Source organism: Schistocerca gregaria, chromosome 5, assembly GCF_023897955.1.
Source record: "Schistocerca gregaria isolate iqSchGreg1 chromosome 5, iqSchGreg1.2, whole genome shotgun sequence".
Classification (NCBI taxonomy): domain Eukaryota; kingdom Metazoa; phylum Arthropoda; class Insecta; order Orthoptera; family Acrididae; genus Schistocerca; species Schistocerca gregaria.
Genome location: NC_064924.1, coordinates 195,211,305 through 195,235,579, shown reverse-complemented (window position 1 = coordinate 195,235,579; position 24,275 = coordinate 195,211,305). Strand labels below are relative to the sequence as shown.

General features: G+C 39.9%; 2 protein-coding genes across 2 annotated transcripts; one reads left to right on the top strand and one right to left on the bottom strand.

The window, feature by feature from the left end:
* Window positions 1-828: 828 nt before the first annotated feature.
* On the bottom strand, window positions 829-4,719 carry LOC126272222 (chondroitin proteoglycan-2-like). Its single transcript, XM_049974921.1, has 3 exons — window positions 4,684-4,719; window positions 3,536-3,615; window positions 829-2,114 (listed from the first exon to the last, which is right to left on the bottom strand). Exons 1-3 carry the CDS (start codon window positions 4,688-4,690, stop codon window positions 1,077-1,079), a joined length of 1,125 nt encoding a protein of 374 aa, XP_049830878.1. The 5' UTR covers window positions 4,691-4,719; the 3' UTR covers window positions 829-1,076.
* Window positions 4,720-11,623: 6,904 nt separating this feature from the next.
* On the top strand, window positions 11,624-15,411 carry LOC126272224 (chondroitin proteoglycan 2-like). The gene is made up of 3 exons (XM_049974924.1): window positions 11,624-11,659; window positions 12,729-12,808; window positions 14,131-15,411. The coding sequence occupies exons 1-3, from the start codon at window positions 11,653-11,655 to the stop codon at window positions 15,163-15,165; spliced, it is 1,122 nt and encodes a 373-aa protein (XP_049830881.1). The 5' UTR covers window positions 11,624-11,652; the 3' UTR covers window positions 15,166-15,411.
* Window positions 15,412-24,275: the final 8,864 nt, after the last annotated feature.

Here is a 24,275-nt window from a genome sequence, read left to right as displayed (position 1 = left end):
GGGTGCACTCATCCTCGTGATGCCGATTGAGGAGTTACTCTACAGAATAGTAGCGGCTTAGGTCAAGAATAGCATCATAACGACCGGGAGAGCGGTGTGCTGACCCCACACACCTCCTATCCGCATCCTCCCCTGAGGATGACACGACGATCGGATGGTCCCGGTAGGCAACTAGTGGCCTGAATACGGAGTGCTTTTTTATAGGGGAAATGTACAACATACGTGAAGAGGTTGATTCATTTCTTTCCAAGACTAGCAATTGTAGGAGGAGCAAATGTAGCTCAACTTAACTGTCGTGGAGCTCAGTACTATGATCCTCACAGTCCAAGTGTTCATCATTAAGTACACATAAAAATTTCATCCACCACGTCTATTGCTGACATGTCTCCGTTTGTTGTACAAAAGTATGGATGTGGACGAAGTTTTTGCTTACTACAAGAAGTTCATTCATTCACGTCGTAATAGCTTGACATATAATAATAAATGTGACAATTCTGTCCATTAAAGATCATACGTTAGAGCTGCCACGTTTATACAGATATGGAAAAACTTGCAGGAAAAGAAGCGTTGGGATATATGAAATGGACGTCTGTTTAATGACGGCGTAGAGTAAACAATCGCTAAGGTGAAGCAAATTACGAATTCTAAACGATATAAAATCGTCTACTTACGTCTATCCGCTTCCTTGTAATTACAGATTACAGGATCAAAGTTCAAATGTTATAAACCGGTGACATGTACCTTTCTCATGGACATTACTATAACTGGCTAGAGTACACTTACTTGAGGTACGGCAACGTTAGTGTCATTGAACAGAAAATAAAACAGTTGTGTGGTATGTATTTTATTGTTTCATCTTATACCAAACAGTCTTGTTATACTTAGAATTAGAACAGCTTAATAAATAAATCTTAATCTTTTCCAAGGACTGCGTCGTGAGACATCAGGCAATAAATAATTGAAATTAACGACGAACAGAACACATAAATCAGCATTCTTAAATACTTATGTAAAACAACTAGTGGCACAATAACGCAGATCTTGCACATATCTTGTTAATGCAGTCCTTGATAAACTTAGACAGAACAACCAGCATGTCCGGGGTAATCGCACACCCTCAGCTCGGCGTTGTACTGCAGGCCCGCTGGACACGGTATCAACCATGCAACTCCGTTCTCGTCGCACTTGTAGAAGCTGTTACAGTCACTGGCATTAGGCAGCTGGGTGACATCATCTGGATTCCAAGGTGGACAGGTAGGGCCATCTTCGGCTGGTTGCTGTGGGCTTTCACCGTTACCAGAGTCGGCATTTCCATTGTTCTGATCGCTGTCAGATGATTCGCCGCCAGATGGGTTACTTGGAGCAGCTGATGATGATGAGCAGCCAGCACTTTCAGGATAATCGCAGACTCTCAGCTTGGCGTTGTATTCAAGACCAGCTGGGCACGGTATGAGCCAAGCCACACCATTCTCGTCACATTTGTAGAAAGAGCTGCAATCACTGGGATTGGGAAGCTGGGTGACGTCCTCTGGATTCCATGCTGGGCAATTGGGAGCATCTCCAGTTGGTGGTTGTGGATTTATGTCACTGTCTCCCTCTGAATTTCCGTCATCCTGCTCTCCCTCGGAAGGAGTATCATCAGAAGGGTTGCTTGGTGAAGACGACGTTGAGCAACCAGCATTTTCTGGGTAGTCACACACCCTTAGCTCTGTATTGTACTCTAGGCCAGCTGGGCATGGAATAAGCCAGGCAACGCCGTTCTCGTCACACTTGTAGAAGCTGCTGCAATCCTTTGGATTGGGAAGCTGGGTGACGTCATCCGGATTCCATGCTGGACAAGTGGGGACGTCGTCAGATGGTGGCGCAGGTGAAACTCCACTGTCGTTGGAACCACCACCAGTTTCATTGCCATTGTCGTCGTCAGCAGGAGCAGACGAAGATGAAGAACAGCCAGCTCGCTCTGGGAAGTCGCAGACCCTCAGCTTTGGATTGAACTCGAGGTTTGCTGGACATGGGATGACAGTTGCAACACCTGATGGCTCACACTGTAGGAAGCTCCTGCAGCTGCTGGGGTTCGGAAATGGACCGGACGCTCCCTGGCATGTTGCACTCATCTGAAAGAATTTACTCCTTATCAGTTCTCACTGGTTATAAAATCGATTGTTCTACTTTACAGAATGTTTACGTAGAAGGAGAAATATAATTCTTCCGTTTCACTCTCTATAACCTATGGAAATGGGTATCAAAAAAGTAAACGGCATTGCTCATTGCTAATAATATAATGAAATTTCAAGAACAATATTGTTTATTTTTTAAACCGAATTGCACTTCTTCCGTACAGTCGGACTTGTTTCGATCTTCCTGCGTCATCTGTAGATTCCTCAACAACCCGTTGTCAATCAGTACTACATATCAGAGTACTATGTTTCTGATGTGTATTTCGTATATAAGCATGACGTATTACCGACATAGATTTGAAGATGATACATGTCACACTGTTTCACATTAAACTAAAATTGCCAAACTGGAATTTAAAAATAAACGATGTATTAGGAAATAAATATCAAGACAAAATCAAATTTTGTTTCGTTAGGAAAATTACGAAAACAGTGAAAATGTAACTAGTGTTCTTTATCTTGTAACGTCTATTCATTTTTGATTTGCACGCATCTGAGAAGTAAGCGTAGGACAACGCGAATTTGATAAAATCACCGAATTCACATTTTCGCAGGTAATGAGCTTCACCAAGTGGTAAAGTATAGATAGCAAAAGGTGACTAACTCATTGGCAAATATAGTATATGGAAAAGCTCACAGGGGCCTATATTTGTACATCGATTATTAGACTGCCTTGTATTGTATATCACCGATAAGATGTAGAAATATTGAACAACGCAATATTCTCTCAGTGTATTGGTCTAATGAGTGATGCAAATAATGTGGCAGTCTGTCTGCTATAATTTAGAAATTCCCGTCTCCTGAATACAGTTTTCATGCGTTGTGAGAAACAAATTTCAGAGCAAATATCTCATTTGCTGGGAATGAAAATATGTCTCAGTTTCGATGACGTATAACAGAGTTTCGTTGCATGATAGATATTTAACGTGATATATAACTATGATACTTGGCATTTCGCACACGTAATACATCTGTATGTTTACTATGATTGTCATTCTAATTTCAGTGTGTAACTATGAGACAAAATATCTATAAAATTTCTATGTTGTGTGCAGTGTCAGGCAGACACCATGAATCAATCATAAATTACTATATTTAGGGCACTGTTACCCTAATTAGTAGATAACGTAGGAGCCGTCCAACGGGTAGAAACTAATTTAAGAGAATCTTTTCTTATATTGTTTCTGTTGTGTGCTTGGAAGTTAAACAGAATGTGAATAAACATTAAGCAAGGATTGTTATTAAATAATAGCTCTTTTGGTTACTGGATGAAACGTGTATGTAATCAGCTACTAAACAAGCAGTATTACTACGTTGGGATACATTATATACTCTGGCTATCCTTGGTGAACACTTACCACAGTCACTTTGCGAATGGAAGCGGCACTGCTGCTTCCGATCACAGCCACCAAAACGCCACACACAACAAGCGACAGTCCTGAAAGAGTAACAAAATTTTAACTGTCTGGTGTAACGCCATGCCATAATACAGCACTTATGGAATGGATTTAGAACAAAACCCACCCCTAAGAGACCCGGTGCTCATTGTTGCAAGCTAAATACAAACCATACATTGCGCTAACATTTCACACTAATAGTGAAATACAATCCTAGGCCTGTCCTTAATTTTCTTTCACTTCTATATAACTGGCTCAATCAGATTCTGCAACATGTTGTCCTTCTCTAACTATACTCATAGATCACTTCATAGGAAGATTAGTAGTTGGCATCACTCATGATCTCATGATTAATGTATACTAGTGTGAAGAAGTAAATCTCAGACTATGGGTTTATGAAGTTATTAATCGAATATAGCTGCTGTCAGATGAACGTGAAAACCTGAGTGCTCCATGACTCCAAGGCTAGTCATTCGGGCTTTCATGGATTCAGGTTTAATCTCATCTTTGGTCTGTACTGTATAGAATAAAGTTTACATTTGTTTTAAATAAGTAGGATTCTAGAAAATACACTCTTCCGTTAATTAATGAATTGTTCTTGAGCCGTCTAAATCGTGTAAATAGTATTAAATACGCAGATACAAATTTTCCTCTGTATCTCGTATGGCTATACGTACTAAAATCTCTCATCCTGTATAAAGAAAAATACTAAAAACTATTGCACGTAAAAAGTGAAGTTCTTTTTTATTTAGTGCTACTTTTTATGAGTGTATATCACTAAATAATGTTAGTGTTTAGTGTCCCGTCGGTGCTGAATTCAATAGAGCATATTCTCGTACAGAGCTGAGACGGAGAAGGACATTGGCTATGTTTAAAACAAAGAAACCAGTTTTTCATTCATATTAGATTCAAGGACACAAATTAAAACCTAAATCACTTTGGCCAGATGGAGCTTTGAGTTACGCTTTTCTCAAGTGAGAGCCCGGCATACCAATGACTGCGACGCCTAACATTTTCTGGAGGTAACAGTTTTTGTAGTTGGGTCGTATGTTCTATAACAGAAATTGTATTAACGAGAATGTATCTGCAATGAGAGTTGAGAGACTTACCTTTCATGTTGCTCTCCAAACGTTTTCTACACAAGGTGCCTTAGGGTGGCATTCATATCGCTTATATACATAACTAGTAGCAAATGCAGACGTCAATCAGAACAATACCAGCGTCAGCAGACTGATAAGAACGAAACGGACCATTCCATGTGAAACTTCTATGACGTCTTCTTTTCTTATCTGACACATGTACTCTGCGTTTGACGACATGCGAACATTTGTAATTTGACATGTTTGACCTGAAGCACGAGAAGACTTGAGCAAGATATAATGCTTTGTTTTGTTCAATAGATAGGAAACGCTTCTCATAGGCAATTACTGTATTTTGCTCGTGGGCGGGTGATGTTTGGAGGCAAATGGTAATGTCACGGCCCCTAATACTTTCATTAAGTGTAGTAAAAATTTCTCTGAAATATTAAAAGATCTATAACGAATTCACATGTGCCAAAGCCCAAAATTTGCAAGAAATTAGTGAAAGAAAGGAGAGCTCTGTTCTACGGTCTAATTGATATCTAAAGGTTTCAGAAATCACAACTCTATAGCAGGCATATACAATATATGTTATGTTTTTAGGGATTTTACGGAAACGATATCCCTCGTTAGCATTAATGTCCCATCTTTTCACAATGATGATACATTTATTTATGTTTACGTCCAATTTTCTCTGACACAAGAAACACAAAGTTTTGGATGTTCTGCGATATCTATTTATCTTCCTAACAATTACTGGCTTGCAAAGTGATTAGAAGTCTTTAATTATAATCTGTTATAGCCTGAAGGAAACCAGTAAAAGAAATAAATTAATAGTGCAGAATATCCAAAATTTTGTGGTTTTCTTATGTAATTACAGAGCTGCTGTACAAAGAAGCGACATAAATATGACTGGAGCACTGTAATATGAATCTATATGAGTTAAGTAAGCTCATAGAAGCCTGAAATCCTATATAACTAATGTCATCATTTCTGAAAATTTGCCTTCTATCTTATACTTATTTGGAGAGATTCACTTCTTTTGCACAGATTATTTATTCTAACCATAATTTTTTTGTAAGCGGTTACGGAGAACGTTACTATGAGTGTGCACCAATCTTAATAAAAGTTTTACTTTGTTAGTTTTGTGTGTGTGTGTGTGTGTGTGTGTGTGTGTGTGTGTGTGTGTGTGTGTGTATTCCTTTGCGACTTAACGCCTGTTAGATGTAATAACATCCATATAGAGCTGCTGATGTAAAACCCATGACACCTAACTGACGACAATGTACTTCTACTGATTCTAATGATAGTTCCCAGAGTCGTACATACTACCGAATAAGAAAACTATACACTTTTCTTAAGTTGTAAACTACAGTGCCACTGGCCTCCGTAAAGCATCCACTTACCGGCAAAGGACATCGCTTATCATCTCGTCGCTGTTAGAGTGCTGGAAGCAGCTTCCCATTTGAGAGGAACATTATGTTGGTAGTAGCTAATATCTGTGCCTTATTTCTGTGTGTTCCACTCTCAAAAATATTTTTCTTTGCCTTTGTAAAGATGTTGTCACTAAAGTTTCAGTTCAGTCTGAAAAATCCTGCGGTGACCATTAATACTTGAACCCAGTTTCGGTCACTATGTTGCACCTATTAACAACTTCGGAGATACTGAGCGTGAAAAAGTCTAAAGCATCACGACTTGCTGGAGTTGTTTCACTGTTTTGATGCTGAAGCGACCTGATACGTTCATGGAACATAAAGGGCTCCTCATCGTAATATGCGATTACAGCACTTCCCAGTGGCATTTTCCGGCTGCATCTGTTGCGTAAGTCACGCAATTTCTTTACGAAAATCGACGCCCGTAAAATGTATGTGTTAACTCTGTTGGCGATTATCGATGTTCAGAGAAGAAAATCGAGAAGAATATTTTGGTCTTCTCGATGGTTTGAACTGCGAATTGCAGTTACACGTACACTTCATTGTTCCAAATAGTATATCTGATGAATTATCTACCTTCTAGGATATTTGAGCTAGTTACCAAGCCGCAGGTAGCAAATACCCTCATATCTAATCCGGGCAGCAAATAACACCGAAAGCCGGCATGCCGGAGAGCCTGGATTTTGTTTTAAACGCTTTCCTAGATCGTACGAAGTGAGTCGGAACATTTCGAAAACAGTCTTACCTTTTCACATGGGATAACGCTGGACACAAACGGATGGAGTAGACTGACTGCATCCCGCAGTGGAAGGAATGGCGACAGGCCACCCTCAATCACAAACAATAATAAATCTATGTAGATTACCGTCTAGATAACCCCGTAAGCCCAGGAGAAAAGAGTAATATGTTGCATAGTCTGTCGTGAAGATATATGGCACTCTAAGAAAGCAAAGCTACTGAGTTAGTGTTGAAATATGTATGTTACCAAACGTTGAACAACGTCGAAAAAGACTGTGAAGAGAAAGAAACCACACTGAACGTACACAACTAAAAGGTGTGGCGTTAATTTTTCTCTTTTATCATATGTTCTTATAAACCTAGAACTCATTAGTCGTGCTCCAAATGAGCAAATTTTACCAATTTGATGACTCAGTTATGGAAACTAACAAGTATTTGGAAATATACTATTCTTCTTTAAATGAACAGCATATATTGAAGAGGAACTCGTTAAATACTTTACCCCACTGACAACGTCTACTGTACTTAGTTTAAGCTACTACACATAGAACGGTGCTAAAATTAGCTTGGTGTAGAAGTAAGGAAATGTGTGAATATTGTTTGAACAAGCTATTGGTGCCTAACAGCGCAAAATAATAGTTAACATACCTTTGGGATAGAATAGTAATTATAATAATGAGAGTAAAACCTGACTTTTAAAAATCAGAATCCGTCATATGTGTTCCAGGCTGGAATGATTAAGGCTCGTGTTGATATATTCTACTCTTGTGAAACAATTATGCGGAGGAACGGTTCTTGGTGAGAACCGAATAGCGGCAGCATTGTTCCTCTGCTCAAATCACACATGCTCCGTTGAATTCTGATCCATGGAACTTGCTGAACATTTCATTTGATGAACATTGATAACTGCTATAAATTTATTTCAGCAGCTCTGTATGGAAGTATTTTACACGTATTACGCGAAACGAAATGGATCTAGAAATGATTACCATACGGACTACACAGTCTCATATTTATTCCTCTCGTCAGACAGCCACTGAAGATGAGAAGCACCCCGCACACTTCTAAAATTAAGCATCCCCATACCTGGAGAAGCCACAACGAGTCTGTTCCATTTCCACGAAGATCATCCGATTGTACGTGCTATCATTTTCGCTTAGTAATGAATGGATGACGTGAATAAATGCGATCCGCTCGGGGTAGTCCCGCGGTCTGGGGAGTCTTGTCACGGCTGGCGTGGTTCCCATGGTCGGAGGTTCGAGTCCTCCCTCGGGCATATGTGTGTGTACGTGTGTGTGTGTGTGTGTGTGTGTGTGTGTGTGTGTGTGTGTGCGTGTGTGTGTGTGTGTGTGTGTGTGTTGTCCTTAGCGTAAGTTAGTTTAAGTTAAATGTGTGTGTGTGTGTGTGTGTGTGTGTGTGTGTGTGTGTGTGTGTGTGTGCGTGTGTGTGTGTGTGTGTGTGTGTGTTGTCCTTAGCGTAAGTTAGTTTAAGTTAAATTAAGTACTGTGTAAGTCTAGGGACCGATGACCTCAACATTTTTTCCCTTAGAACTTACCACAAATTTCCAAATATTTGAATCATTGGGCAAACTAAGCTGCGTTAATCTGTAAACAGCTCACGGTACTGTCAATTAAGGATTTGAAAACCTCGAAACCGACGGTGGTTAAAACAAATAAACAGTACAAATAAGATGGATCTCTGTAAATAAATATCTGATGGAAAACAGGAAATCCGGATTCGGATTCCGGTCCGGCACAAGCTTTCAGAAGCCATGACACTATTTATATTCGGTTTCAGGGTTTTATGAGCTTACAGTTCCATATTAATGAGTTCCAGTCACATTCTATGTAACTTCTTGGTACAGCAGCTACGTAATTATACAAGAAAAACAGAATTTTTTTGGAGGTTGTGCACTATTAATTTATTTCGCTAACTGGTTTTAGTCAGGCTATAATTGGTTGTAGTTAAAGAAGTCTAATTGGCCAGTAAAATAAATTAAAATTGTAGAATATCCAGAAATTGGTGTTTTTTATAACAGAGAAAATAACTAAATGGGAAGAAAACATTAATACATGTGACATCATTGTGAAAAGATGAGACACTAATGGTAACGAGGGATACTCTTTTCGTAAAAACCCTGAAAACATAACATACAATGTATATGCCTGGTATAGAGTTGTTATTTCTGAAACCTTCAACATCAATTACACCGTAGAACAGAGCTGTCCTTTCCTTCACTAATTTCTTACTAATTTTACTAATTTTCGGGCTTTGGCACATGTGAATTTTTTCTAGGTCTTTTACTACACTTAATGAAAGCATTAGAGGCCGTAACATGAACATTTGCCTTGATATATCACACGCCGACGGGCAAAATCGTTGATTGCCTATTACAAGTGTTTCCCATTTATTGAACGAAACAAGCCATTATATCTTTATCAAATCTCCTCGTGCTTCAAATCACACATGTCAAATTACACATGTTCTTATAAACCTAGAACTCATTAGTCGTGCTCCAAATGAGCAAATTTTACCAATTTGATGACTCAGTTATGGAAACTAACAAGTATTTGGAAATATACTATTCTTCTTTAAATGAACAGCATATATTGAAGTGGAACTCGTTAAATACTTTACCCCACTGACAACGTCTACTGTACTTAGTTTAAGCTACTACACATAGAACGGTGCTAAAATTAGCTTGGTGTAGAAGTAAGGAAATGGGTGAATGTTGTTTGAACAAGCTATTGGTGCCTAACAGCGCAAAATAATAGTTAACATACCTTTGGGATAGAATAGTAAGTATAATAATGAGAGTAAAACCTGACTTTTAAAAATCAGAATCCGTCATATGTGTTCCAGGCTGGAATGATTAAGGCTCGTGTTGATATATTCTACTCTTGTGAAACAATTATGCGGAGGAACGGTTCTTGGTGAGAACCGAATAGCGGCAGCATTGTTCCTCTGCTCAAATCACACATGCTCCGTTGAATTCTGATCCATGGAACTTGCTGAACATTTCATTTGATGAACATTGATAACTGCTATAAATTTATTTCAGCAGCTCTGTATGGAAGTATTTTACACGTATTACGCGAAACGAAATGGATCTAGAAATGATTACCATACGGACTACACAGTCTCATATTTATTCCTCTCGTCAGACAGCCACTGAAGATGAGAAGCACCCCGCACACTTCTAAAATTAAGCATCCCCATACCTGGAGAAGCCACAACGAGTCTGTTCCATTTCCACGAAGATCATCCGATTGTACGTGCTATCATTTTCGCTTAGTAATGAATGGATGACGTGAATAAATGCGATCCGCTCGGGGTAGTCCCGCGGTCTGGGGAGTCTTGTCACGGCTGGCGTGGTTCCCATGGTCGGAGGTTCGAGTCCTCCCTCGGGCATATGTGTGTGTACGTGTGTGTGTGTGTGTGTGTGTGTGTGTGTGTGTGTGTGTGTGTGCGTGTGTGTGTGTGTGTGTGTGTGTGTTGTCCTTAGCGTAAGTTAGTTTAAGTTAAATGTGTGTGTGTGTGTGTGTGTGTGTGTGTGTGTGTGTGTGTGTGTGTGCGTGTGTGTGTGTGTGTGTGTGTGTGTGTTGTCCTTAGCGTAAGTTAGTTTAAGTTAAATTAAGTACTGTGTAAGTCTAGGGACCGATGACCTCAACATTTTTTCCCTTAGAACTTACCACAAATTTCCAAATATTTGAATCATTGGGCAAACTAAGCTGCGTTAATCTGTAAACAGCTCACGGTACTGTCAATTAAGGATTTGAAAACCTCGAAACCGACGGTGGTTAAAACAAATAAACAGTACAAATAAGATGGATCTCTGTAAATAAATATCTGATGGAAAACAGGAAATCCGGATTCGGATTCCGGTCCGGCACAAGCTTTCAGAAGCCATGACACTATTTATATTCGGTTTCAGGGTTTTATGAGCTTACAGTTCCATATTAATGAGTTCCAGTCACATTCTATGTAACTTCTTGGTACAGCAGCTACGTAATTATACAAGAAAAACAGAATTTTTTTGGAGGTTGTGCACTATTAATTTATTTCGCTAACTGGTTTTAGTCAGGCTATAATTGGTTGTAGTTAAAGAAGTCTAATTGGCCAGTAAAATAAATTAAAATTGTAGAATATCCAGAAATTGGTGTTTTTTATAACAGAGAAAATAACTAAATGGGAAGAAAACATTAATACATGTGACATCATTGTGAAAAGATGAGACACTAATGGTAACGAGGGATACTCTTTTCGTAAAAACCCTGAAAACATAACATACAATGTATATGCCTGGTATAGAGTTGTTATTTCTGAAACCTTCAACATCAATTACACCGTAGAACAGAGCTGTCCTTTCCTTCACTAATTTCTTACTAATTTTACTAATTTTCGGGCTTTGGCACATGTGAATTTTTTCTAGGTCTTTTACTACACTTAATGAAAGCATTAGAGGCCGTAACATGAACATTTGCCTTGATATATCACACGCCGACGGGCAAAATCGTTGATTGCCTATTACAAGTGTTTCCCATTTATTGAACGAAACAAGCCATTATATCTTTATCAAATCTCCTCGTGCTTCAAATCACACATGTCAAATTACACAAGTTCGTATGTCGTCAAATGCAGATTACAAGTGTCAGATAAGAAAAGCGCACGTCATAGAAGTTTCACATGCAATGGTCAATTTCGTTCTTATCAGCCTGCTGACGCTCGTATTGTTCTGATTGACGTCTGCATTTGTTACCAGTTATGTATATAAGCGGTATGACAGTCACCCTAAGGCACCTTGTGTGCAAAACGTTTGGAGATCAACATGAAGGGTAAGTCTCTCAGCTCTTACTGCAGATAGATCTATACTATCCCCTTAAAAACAATTTCTGTTATAGAAGATACGACTCAATTAGAAATACTGTTACCTCCGGAAAATGTTAGGTGTTTCAGTCATTTGTACGCTTACCCCTCACTTGAGAAAAGGGAAATCCAAAGCTCCATCTGGCCAAAGTGATTTAGGTATTACTTTGGGTCCTTGAATCTAATATGAATGATAAGGTGGTTTCTTTGTTTTAAACATAACCAATTTCCTTCTCCGTCTTAGCTCTTTACTAGCATGTACTGTATTGAATTCATTACCGATGGGTCACAAAACGCTAACCTTATTTACTGATGTGCAGTTATGAAAAACTAACACTAATCTGAAGTTAACTTCACTTCTTGAGTGCAATATTTTCTGGTATTTGTCCAAGGTGAGACATTTAGCACTGATTCACATACTAGACATAGAGGAAAATTGACAATTTAGACGGTACAATAACCATTCATTAACGTAATAGTGTATTTTTTAGAATCCTACATATTTAAACATACGTGAACTTTACTCTATATAGTAGAGACCAAAGATGAGATTAAACCTTAATGCATGAAAGCAAGGTCGACTAGCCTTGGAGTCATGGAGCTCTCAGGTTTTCACGTGCGTCTGACAGCAGCTACATTCGATTGATGACTTCACAAATCCACAGTCTGAGATTTAGTGCTTCAGACTCGTACACAACACTCATCTAATAATGATTGATGTCAACTACTAACCTTCTTATGAAGTGATCAACGAATGTAGTTAGATAAGAGCATCATGTTGCAAAATCGTATTGAACCAGTTATACTGAAGTGAAAGAATATTAAGAACAAGCCGGCGATTGTATTTCACTATTGGTGTGAAATGATAGCGCAATGTGTGGTCTGTATCTTGCTTTGAACAATGAGCACCGGATCACTAAGGGGAGGGACTATCGGGTCGTGTAATATCTCTCGTGCGTTTTGTTATAACCATTCCATAAGAGTTGTTATGGTGGTTTGGGGGTACTCTGGAGAGTTAAAATTTTGTTTTACTTTCAGGACTGTCGCTTGTTGTGTGTGCCGTATTGGTAGCTGTGATCGGAGGCAACAGTGCCGCTTCCATCCGCAAAGTGACTGTGGTAAGTGTTCACTACGAATAACCAGAGTATATAATGTATCCCGTAGTAGTATGACTGCTTCGTTAATAGCTGATTACATACACGCTTTGTCCAGTAACCAAAAGAGCCATGATTTAATAACAATTGTTGCTTAATGTTTATACAAATTCTCCCTAACTTGCAAGCACGCAACACAAGAAATATAAGACAAGATTCTCCTGAATTTTTTTCTACCCGTTGGACAACTCCTTCGATACGTTATGCATTAATTAGGGTAACAATGCCCTATATATAGTAATTTAGATTGGTTCATTTTGTCTGCCTGAAACTGGACCCAATACAGAAATCATACAGATATTTTGCCTCATAGTTACACACTGAAATTATAGTCAGAATCGTAGTAAACATGCAGATCGATTACCTGTGTGAAATGCCAAATAACATAGTTATATATTACGTTAAGTCTCTATCATGCAACGAAAATCTGTTGTACGTCATCGAAACTCAGGGATATTGTTCATTCCCAGCAAATGAGGTATTTTCTCTGACCTCATTCTTTAGTTAAATACACTGAGAGAATATTGTGTTGTTCAATATTTCTACATCTTATAGGTGGTAGACAGTTCACTGGAGCCTAATAATAGATGGGCAAATATAGCCTACTGGTGGCTCTTCGACATATGTCATTTGACAATATGGTAAAGCTCTTCAGTTACGTAAATGTAAATTCACCCATTTCGGCAAATTCGCGTTGTCCTACGCCTACTTATCAGATAGTTAGAGGTTATAAACTGAAGAACGCTGGATACATTTTCACTAATGTCGGTATTTCCCTAACGAAACAAAGTGGAAATTGTATTGATATTACTAACATTCCTAATACATCGTTTATTTTTGAATTATAGTTTGGCGATTTTAATATAGTTTGAAACAGTGCGACATGCATCATCTTCAAATCTATGTAACTGCGTCGGTAATACGTCATGCATATATACGAAATACACATCACAAACATAGTATTCTGATATGTAGTGCTGATTGACGACGGGTTGTTGATAAAACTACCTGGATCTAGAGATGGCGCATGTAGATCGAAACTAGTCCGAATGTATGGAAGATGTGCAAATGAGTTTATAAAATAAACGATAAAATACAATTGTTCTTGAAATTTCTTGAAATTATTAGCAATGATCAATTTCGTTTAGTGTTCAGATAAGCCACTTCCATGAGTGATTAAGACTGGAACGGAAGTATAACAGTTCTACTTCTACGTGAACGTTCTGTAAATTAGAACAATCGATTTTATAAGCAGTGAGAACTGATAAGGAGTAAATTTCTTTCAGATGAGTGCAACATGCCAGGGAGCGTCCGGTCCATTTCCGAACCCCAGCAGCTGCAGGAGCTTCCTACAGTGTGAGCCATCAGGTGTTGCAACGGTCATCCCATGTCCAGCAAACCTCGAGTTCAATCCAAAGCTGAGGGTCTGCGACTTCCCAGAGCGAGCTGGCTGTTCTTCATCTTCGTCTGCTCCTGCTGAGGACGACAATGGCAATGAAACTGGTGGTGGTTCCAACGACAGTGGAGTTTCACCTGCGCCACCATCTGACGACGTCCCCACTTGTCCAGCATGGAATCCGGATGACGTCACCCAGCTTCCCAATCCAAAGGATTGCAGCAGCTTCTACAAGTGTGACGAGAACGGCGTTGCCTGGCTTATTCCATGCCCAGCTGGCCTAGAGTACAATGCAGAGCTAAGGGTGTGTGACTACCCAGAAAATGCTGGTTGCTCAACGTCGTCTTCACCAAGCAACCCTTCTGATGATACTCCTTCCGAGGGAGAGCAGGATGACGGAAATTCAGAGGGAGACAGTGACATAAATCCACAACCACCAACTGGAGATGCTCCCAATTGCCCAGCATGGAATCCAGAGGACGTCACCCAGCTTCCCAGTCCCAGTGATTGCAGCTCCTTCTACAAGTGTGACGAGAATGGTGTGGCTTGGCTCATACCGTGCCCAGCTGGTCTTGAGTACAATGCCAAACTAAGAGTCTGTGATTATCCTGAAAGTGCTGGCTGCTCATCATCAGCTGCTCCAAGTAACCCATCTGGCGACGAATCCTCTGATGGCGATCAGAACAACGGAAATGCTGACCCTGGTAACGGTGAAAGCCCACAGCAACCAGCCGGAGATGCTCCCACCTGTCCACCTTGGAATCCAAATGACGTCACCCAGCTCCCTAACCCCAGTGACTGTAACAGCTTCTACAAGTGCGACGAGAACGGAGTTGCCTGGTTGATCCCGTGCCCAACTGGCCTGCAGTACAACGCCGAGCTGAGGGTGTGCGATTACCCCGGACATGCTGGCTGTTCTGTCTAAGTTTATCGAGGACTACATTAAGAAGATATCTGCAAGATCTGTGTTTTTGTGCCACTGGTTACTTTATATAAGTATTTAAGAATGCTGTGATATGTGTGCTGTTCGTCTTTAATTTCAATTATTTATTGCCTGAAGTCTCACGACGCAGTCCTGGAAAAGAATAAGATTTATTTATTAAGTTACTATAGTGCTAAGAATAACAAGATACTTAGGTATCAGATGAAACAATAAAATCATACCATATAACTGTTTTATTTTCTGTTCAATGACGCAAACGTTGATTAATGTAAGTGTACTGTAGCCATTTATAGTAATGTTACATGTTATCGGTTTGGCAGATATGGAACATTGACCCTGGGATCTGTAATTACAAGGAAGCGTATAGTCATAAAAAGATGATTTTATGTCGTTTATAATTCATAATTTACATCGGCTTTGCGACTGTTTACTCTACGCCGTCATTAAACACATATTTGTTTCATATATCCCAACGCTTGTTTTCCTGTAATTTTTTAGACAACTGTGTTAACGTGGCTGCTGTCATGAATATTCTTTCATGTACATAATTATCACATTTAAAAAAAATATATGTGAGTTTATAACGACTTGAATGAACTTGTACGTGTAAGCGTAATTTCGTTCCTATCCACACTTAAGTACAACAAACGGAGACATGCCAATAATCGATGTAGTGCCGGAAATTTTTAGGTGTAATTATTGATGAAGACTTGGACTGGGTGAATCATAGTACTGAGCTCCACGACAAGTTGAGCTACATTTGCTGCTCCTACAAATGCTGGTCTTGGAAAGAAACAAATCAACCTTCACACATATGTTGTGCATTTCCACTAAACAATATCTTATGGAATAATTTACTGGGGTAACTCATCATTTATAAAGTACTTATTGCACAAAAGCGAACAGTTGGAATAATACGCTGTGTTCACCCATACTCTTTATGTGGATGTCTGTTCAAAGAGTCGGGCATCTTAACTGCACAGATCATGTAGAGGTTGGACGAAACTAAGGAAACGCCCAATACACCCACACTGCTATGTATATTAAGGTGTAGGAAAACCATTGGCATTCATATTGTCTCGAAGTCGTCTCTGTATCAACAAATGCATATCCGGTATGGGTTTGAAGGGAATTTTACTGCGCCCGGCTTGTAAAATTGTGGCTATTTCAGTCGACGATGATGTGACCGAGCGGTTCTAGTCGCTTCAGTCCGGAACCGTGCTGCTTCTACGGTTGCAGTTTCGAATCATGCCTCGGCCATGGATGTGTGTGATGTCCTTAGGTTAGTTAGGTTCAAGTAGTTCTAAGTCTAGGGGACTGATGACAGATGTTAAATCCCGTAGTGCTTAGAGCCATTTGATGTTGGAGGTGGATGGCCATCGAGCGCCCTTCTGTCCAAAGGCTCACAACATTGAGATGTGTCGATCATGATAGCCAGGGAGGGTGCGACCATTCACCCGCGTGCTACAAAACACTTCTGGATAATGCGAGATATATGAACAGCTTCTTTCGTCTTGAAACACAACTAAAGGAAGCGTGTCTCTTCGCTTATCAATTCGTTGTCCCATATTGCTTTGACGAGACAGTTCCTGTTTCGAGGAGTGGAGGAATGAAATCCCATTACGTGCAACCCATTACACGCCAATAACATCTAAATTTACTTCCACCTATGACTCTGACCATTATTTACGTAGTGTGCCGAACCTCCCCACAAAATCTGGTTGGAAAAGGTTACTCGCTGTGTTTGATAACTGTAGTTGCCGACGGAAACATTTGACTTCCACATGCACACATATTCAGTCAATTGCGATCATCCATAGAATACATGGGAAACAGGAAGCACTTACATAGCTGAGCACAATAAATAAACAGATTGGTTCATCGTTTCTAAGGTGGCTTATGATTAACTTAAAGAGAACTGTGCATCATAATGCTAGCAAAGCAAGTATGTGAGATGTGCCGTAAATTTGAGGTTTATGAAACAACTCTGAGATATGTTTCAGCATTTACACGTGTATAAATAAATATCGGCGAACAAATATGTGATATCTTGATATTCCTATCAAACTAGTACCCTGAATTTTCATGTACCGAAAATCTCCGTCACAGTGCAACATCAAAGTAAAATTTTGTATTAGAGAATCTTTGTCAAACGACTGTGTTATAGTGTCCATATGAAAATCATATGTGAATGTGAGACAGTTTTTTCTTAACACGATACAGAACTGGTGCGAAGTAGAAGAGTAACCAAGGCACATTTGACATACAACAATCACCAGTTTCTAATTTCGCTAAAATCCCAGAAAAGACAGAAAATAACCAAAGTTTCCTTACTGTGAAAAGTACTGTGTATTAGGAAGAATATTTGATCAAATTCATAGTCGAATTGAGGGTATAGGGGGAGGTATTAAAATCAACGAGCAACGGCTCAATCGGGGCTGGGCATCGAGTGAAAGTGTGGCCTCACAGACTTCGTGGTGAGCGACTGAATTGTTGTAGCACACGAAGATGGATAGGCCGTAGAGGTGCTGTGGAGTATCCACCACGATCCCCAGACATAACTCCTCTGGGTTTTTACCTGTGCGGAACACTAAAGGACGTCGTTTATCGCACATTGGATGACCTTCGAGAATCCATTGTACATTCATATGCAAATATCCATCTGAACACGTTGCCGTCAGTAATTCGTGCTGCAGTTCTGCTGCATCATTTGTGTGTGGCTGTTGATGGTGACCATTTCGAACACCTACAGTTGGACTTTTTTGCAGAAAATAAACATGTCAGAAATTTTATTCTTGGGTAATTCAATTCAGTTACTCATCTCTGTTGCTCTTAGGGCCCACCATTTGCATAACGTTCTTGTTTTGTACTTTCGTTATGTTCTCTCTCCCATCCCTTGCTCCTCTGTGATAACATGGGCCTTCGTTTCACGTTTCTCCTGTGCTCGTTTATCGGTTTTCCTGTTAGCTACACTTTCAACAAAGATGAGATAACTCCGTCAATTAGATTGCCAGTAATGGACTTTTAAACAGTGGATGCATTTTTTTGGACCCTTCTGTAGATATATCCTCTCCTAAATCTTCTTCTAAATCCACCTCTTCCCCTTCTAGATGGACCACAAGTACTATCGTGATGTTTGTCTTCCTTCTTTCTACCTTGCCCGCTATTATCGTTTTTTACATCAGCCTTCCGGCAATTGTCTGTTGCCTGAAAATGCGTCCAGCTGTTGTAACAAATGCAGGAGATTCTTAACTTCGCTCTTGTTGACATGAATTAGTGTCTCCTGAACAGACACTGGAAACTTGAGAACTATCATTTCTACTAAGTTTCACGTAAAGGCTGAGTTAAAAAGTGGTTCGTTTCTCAGTAGAGCTGAAAGAACTCCTTATAACTATCGCAGCCACTGTTTTCAAAACTCCTAGTTTCAAATATTTCTGTTTTCATTCTGTTTTGTGTACTTATGGAGCAATATTGATTTAGGAATGCTCTAACAAATTCTTGGTATGTTTTACACGTTTTACTCGCTCCTGTTCCCCATGATATTGCGCCCCTTTTAAAACGCTGGCTAAAGTATTTGATTTTTTACCGTTCTGTCGTGTTGTCAGGTATGATGCCGTCAAAGTGACGAAAGAAAGCAACAGGATGTATACTACCTTTGCCAGAACAGTTTGTAAGCATTGTCATTATTGAGTACATCATTACTATCAACAATACCCTTACGATTTTCCTGTTCAACCCGCGTTTCGAGTTTCCTTTTTAACACGGCTTCCATATTATCTATATTTTTACTCAACAGTCTACGACCTGTTTGTTTTGCCTTTCATGAGTTTTTTTGCAGATTTATTTTACAATGATCATTACTTAATTTAATGACTTCATCCCTATGTGACAATAGAAAAGTATCTTTAGCTTGCATGAGATAATTTATTTTGGTTACTTCATCATCAATCTTATGATAAACCTCATGCTTACACTTATCCAATTTTTAACCCCATGCCTTACTCTTATGTTCAATTCTTTTCTCACAAGCCTCTATTCTAGTTTCATTAGAATCAACCATGGTATCAAAATGTTTAAACTTACGATTAATTTTTGCTACCTTCTCGGTTGTTGCTTCTGTTTTACCAGCAAGTAATTTTTGCCCTCTCTTTAAATTTTTGCCCCCGTTCTATCTTTTCTTCTAGCCCTAATACTAACTCGTTTGATATTTCAACCATATATTTATTATTATCTTGTGGAGGCAATGTATCAGCTGATGCTGTTTCATGGCTGAATCTATCTGTTCTGTTTATTGTTTGATTAGCAATGATGGTGTCGGAGCCATTACCCTCTGACATCACCATTCATTAACGTTTATGTCATCTACCTCAGAATCCAACTCTCCTAATTCACTACTGCTATTATTTGCAATTACGTTTTCTTGGAAAATTTCAGTTTCTACATCAGATGATTTTGCTAAATAGCTATCAGCCATTTGATTTTGTTCACTTTCCTCTTTACTTATATTATTAATTTCATCTGCCATGTCCTGTAATTGGCGTGCCTCTTCAATTTCATTACCCTGAGGCTGCACTGCCTCTCTGCTGCTAAGATTGTACTTGGTTTCGCTTACCCCCGACATTTTGTTATGTAAGTAATTGTTACGAAACTATTTAACAATATTCCTTAAAATCCCTACGGTTGTCAATACCAGCTCCCTCTCGCTAGCTTTAAAGTGATTAGTGTATGCACTACCTTCTCCGGTGCGATGCTGCTACTCGCCGCATTGTTTTTGTCATGTTGGGTGTCTTCGCCTGCCGTAGTCGACCACACAGGTCTATCCCTGCCGTTCGCCGCTCTCTGACGTTGGACTGCAGCTGATGGAGGCGACAGGTGTTGCTTCCAAGTCATTCGCCTCGCTTGCTGTACGCTGCTCTGATAAGAGCTCCATAAAGTGTTGTTTCTCCCTTTGGACTGCGCACACACTTATACTTTTACACTGCCATTTGTGTTTTCGAGTTTTCACTTTCAACTACGTGATAGGATTAATTAGCGGCATTTATAAATATTGTTGTCTAACAGTTCAAATAAGCTTACAAAAGTTCAAACAAGATATACTTTCACAATTCAAACTGTGTAGCTTTCTATCTTTTTCACTGTTCATACACTACAGATACGGGCGTTTTATGATAATCATTACAGTGCCCTGTTGTCGCTATGATTTTCACGTCTCACCCATTTCACAGTTTTCGTTAATGTATAGTAGCCTCTTCTTAAAATACACGTTCCCCCAGCAAGGAGATGCCATGTATAAATTATGCCTGTCCTTTGGAAGTCAGATCTGGGAGCTAGAGAGATTGAATAAGAATTCCTAACCATTCTTTCCACCAACCTGTCATCATCCAAAGTTTAGTCCCCAGTGCGGAAGACAGTTCATCGGTCGTGGGACCTTCTTCGGTTGAGGCTGCCATGCCGTAATCTGGAACCTGTGATTGCGCTTTTTATGGGATGCCACTTGCCCAGGTTAGTCTCCTTACCTACAGAGGGCACGACCTCTAGTACGGAGAATGATGGTAGGCGACACTTCTCATTACTGTATCCTGTTTTGTTATATTTAAATAATCACACTTTTTACACTGCCTTTTAGAACACCCCACATAGCTTTCTTAACTGTATGGTAACTCTTCTGGCATCTTCCGACACACAGTACATGTCCATTCCGAAACAGAGGTACATAGCCGGATCTGAAAACCTCCCGAAACAGTCTCACACGTCCGGGCCTCAAAACGACCGAAACAGTGTTGCGTGACCGGACCTTCAGGACGCCCGAAATAGTCTGACTAGTGCAGTTAAAGTACTTTATCTCCCAGGCGCGCCAAAGCGACCAGAAGGTGTCCGAAGCACTTCGGTTGTAATATCCTTATGCTTTAATTTCTCATAACTAGTGAAATGTAATAAACAATAACGGTGGACTCGTAAAGTAACCATGACTGTCATACTGAAAAATTGATTAAATACGGTGAACAATATAAACAATCAATAAGAGAAGTTACGCAAGTTCACTAAAATGGCGCACTCTACCACGGGAATGCTACATATCGTGCCATCTGCCGGTTGTACCTCACTGCACGTTTGTGCCATATGCTACTTCACGTGTATCAATCTACATCAAGGCGAGCTTCTACCAAAATAAAATACTGGCGGCCACTGCCAGGAATATGACACTAGGTTTCATCACAAAACACAGCAGACCTGTACCCAGCCGTCCAATGAGCTCTAGCTTGCCACCAATCAAGTTGGAAATGGCAGTGGTTTGGGATCAGTGGAATTCAGCTTCTCGTAGCACTATTACACCACCTCGTTCAAACTCTGTGAGGAGTTGATAATGGTGTATTTGTTTGCTTTAAAGGCATTCTTGGCTAATAAACTCTCCATGTCCAGTATTAAAGATAACTAACGCTCACGAACGTTGAATCGTGTATTTAAAGCACATCTGATCTTTATGCTCATAGTGCCGCTACTTGTGCCACACTTATGCAGCAGGTGGGAAATGTGAATAGACAACATCTCTCAGATATAGAAACACGCCTACCAGCTCTCGTTTGTTGACGCACAATTTCTTCTTGGTGTTGTAACTTTTTTGCGTGAGTGTTGTACTAAATTTGGGGCAATATTTTCCTCATAATCCATAGGTTAGTGAATCATCACATTAGCGGAAAGGGGACCTCAGAGCGCTTAGTTCATTCCACAAAGGACACACATGGTGCTAGCTGAAGTCAGAACAAAGAATTCATCTCGAAATTACCATGTTCCCACGAAGTTAACGAAAAAATGAAAATGTGTGATCCTAATATAACGAACTGAAATATAATGCATTAAGTAGTTTTGCAAGCTATACTATCAAAGTACTTGTATACACAACCGGGTAAGACGGCTTACTGTGTGTCTCTTCACTTATCCAGTGGCCATCAGTGTGATTAACATTTTGTTTGACAGAGACGGTTCCTGTTGCTAACAGGAGGAGAAGAGATATACCGTTTTGCCCTACAATCACATCCCGACAACGTCTTGACCTTCATTTCTAACCTGCCCACTGCCTTAGTCCTATTGCTAAATCTAGCAAGAAGGTTTAGGTTGGCAAGGGCTAACTGTGGTTGCCCTCTGAAATATTTGAATTACATATAGAACACGTTCACTCATTTATGCTAATTTGTAGGTTAGTTGGGAAACGGGGAGGAATTATATAGGTGAGCACAATAAATGAACCGATTGGTTCACCCCTTCTAAGGAGGATTATTACTAACTTAAATAGAGGTGTGCCTCATAATATCAGCACTACAATTACGTGAAATGTATTGTTCATATATTGTTTACGAAATTACTCTAACATATTTCCACATGTACACTTGTACAGACAGAAATCGGCCAAAAAATATGCCGCAACTTGATGTTACTATGACACTAACACTGACACCCAAAATCTGCGTGACTGTACATCAAAGGAATGTCTTGGATTAGAGAATCGATGTCAAACGACTGTGTTATAGGGTCCCTATGAAAATCGTAATGACATTTTGAGAGCGTATTTTCTTAACATGATACGGGACTGTTACGAAATAAAAGAGTAATCACAGCATATCTGACACACGACAATCCCAGAATCTAATTTCACTGCTGGTCATTACAGCTGCAACGCAAGAAAGGACAAAAAATTACCAAATTATCCTTGTTATGAACATGCGGTGTACTAGGAAGAATACATGACAAATTTGTAGGTGACATGAGCGTACAGAGGGTGGTATACAAAACCAGCAACGGCGGCAGGTCACCGAGTGAATGTGTGGTTTGGTGACAGCTACGTCTTCACCACTACTGAACGAGTTCAGAAAACACAGTGGCTGGCAAGCAGTGTCCTGCCATTTTCTTAGCAAGCCAAGACCAGAGACCTTCAGTGGTCGAGATACTTGAAGCAAGTGTCAACCAGTGGCCGGACATCAGCTACGTGGAGGTACATTATAACCGTTGGTTCCAAGTAAACACTGGACATTAGTGAGCTATGTCGTGAAAGTGCATACATCAAAACGCAATACTTAAAAAATCCCACACTGGCGCCTTTGAAGCCGAAAATAAATCGGCATAAACCATAGAAACCCTTTTAAAGCCATCTATACACGCAGGTAAAGTCACGCTGGCGACATTTTGTATGTTATAAACCATCGTACTGGATGAAAAATAAGTCAGCTAAGACATATTACTAGGCTAGAATGTAGTGACGTTAACTGATAAACACCAAAACAGCGTATACTAGCAAGCAAACATCAGCTCAGAAAATGATGTATCTAATAATTTCATGTAAAATGTGAATAAGAAGAAAGCCAACCTAACACAATATCCTATACAAAAATATAACAGTAGCATTCTCTTGAACGGAGAGAGTAAAACTTCATTACACTTCTAGTTCCACGTACTGAATGGAAGACGTGGGGGAGGGGGGGGGGGGAGAGGGAGGGCTGGTTTTGGGGAGGAGAGGACTTTTCTGAGCACTATTTTTTTGACGAAGAATGTCAACATACACATTAAGAACTTCATTACGCTTTTAACTCCACATACTGAATGATGGACGACCCACTTCAGGGTTGGTGGTAGAGTGGGGGGGGGGGCGGGGGGGGGGGGGGGAAGGACGGACCTGCATAACAGTAAAAATTTATTGACGAATATGAGTATAGAGTACACTACAGAGAAAGGAAGAGGAAACAGTAGAATTTTTTTTCGCTGAAGAGGGGATTGGAAGTAAGGGGAACAATCAGCCGATAGAACAACGCCTTACAGCGCTCTGTATGAAAATCACTGGCTGTGCTGTGTGCAGTCTGTGGCTGGGTGGCATTGTTGGAATTTGCAGTTTAGTGTTGGGCAGTTGGCTGTTAACAGCGCGTAGCGTCGCACAGTTGGAGGTGAACCGACAGCAGTGGTGGATGTGGGGAGAGAAATGACGGAGTTTTGAGAGCGGATGATCTGGACGTGTGTCCATCAGAGACAGTAAATTTGTAAGACTGGATGTCATGAACTGCCATATATATTATAACTTTTGAACTCTATTAAGGTAAATACATTGT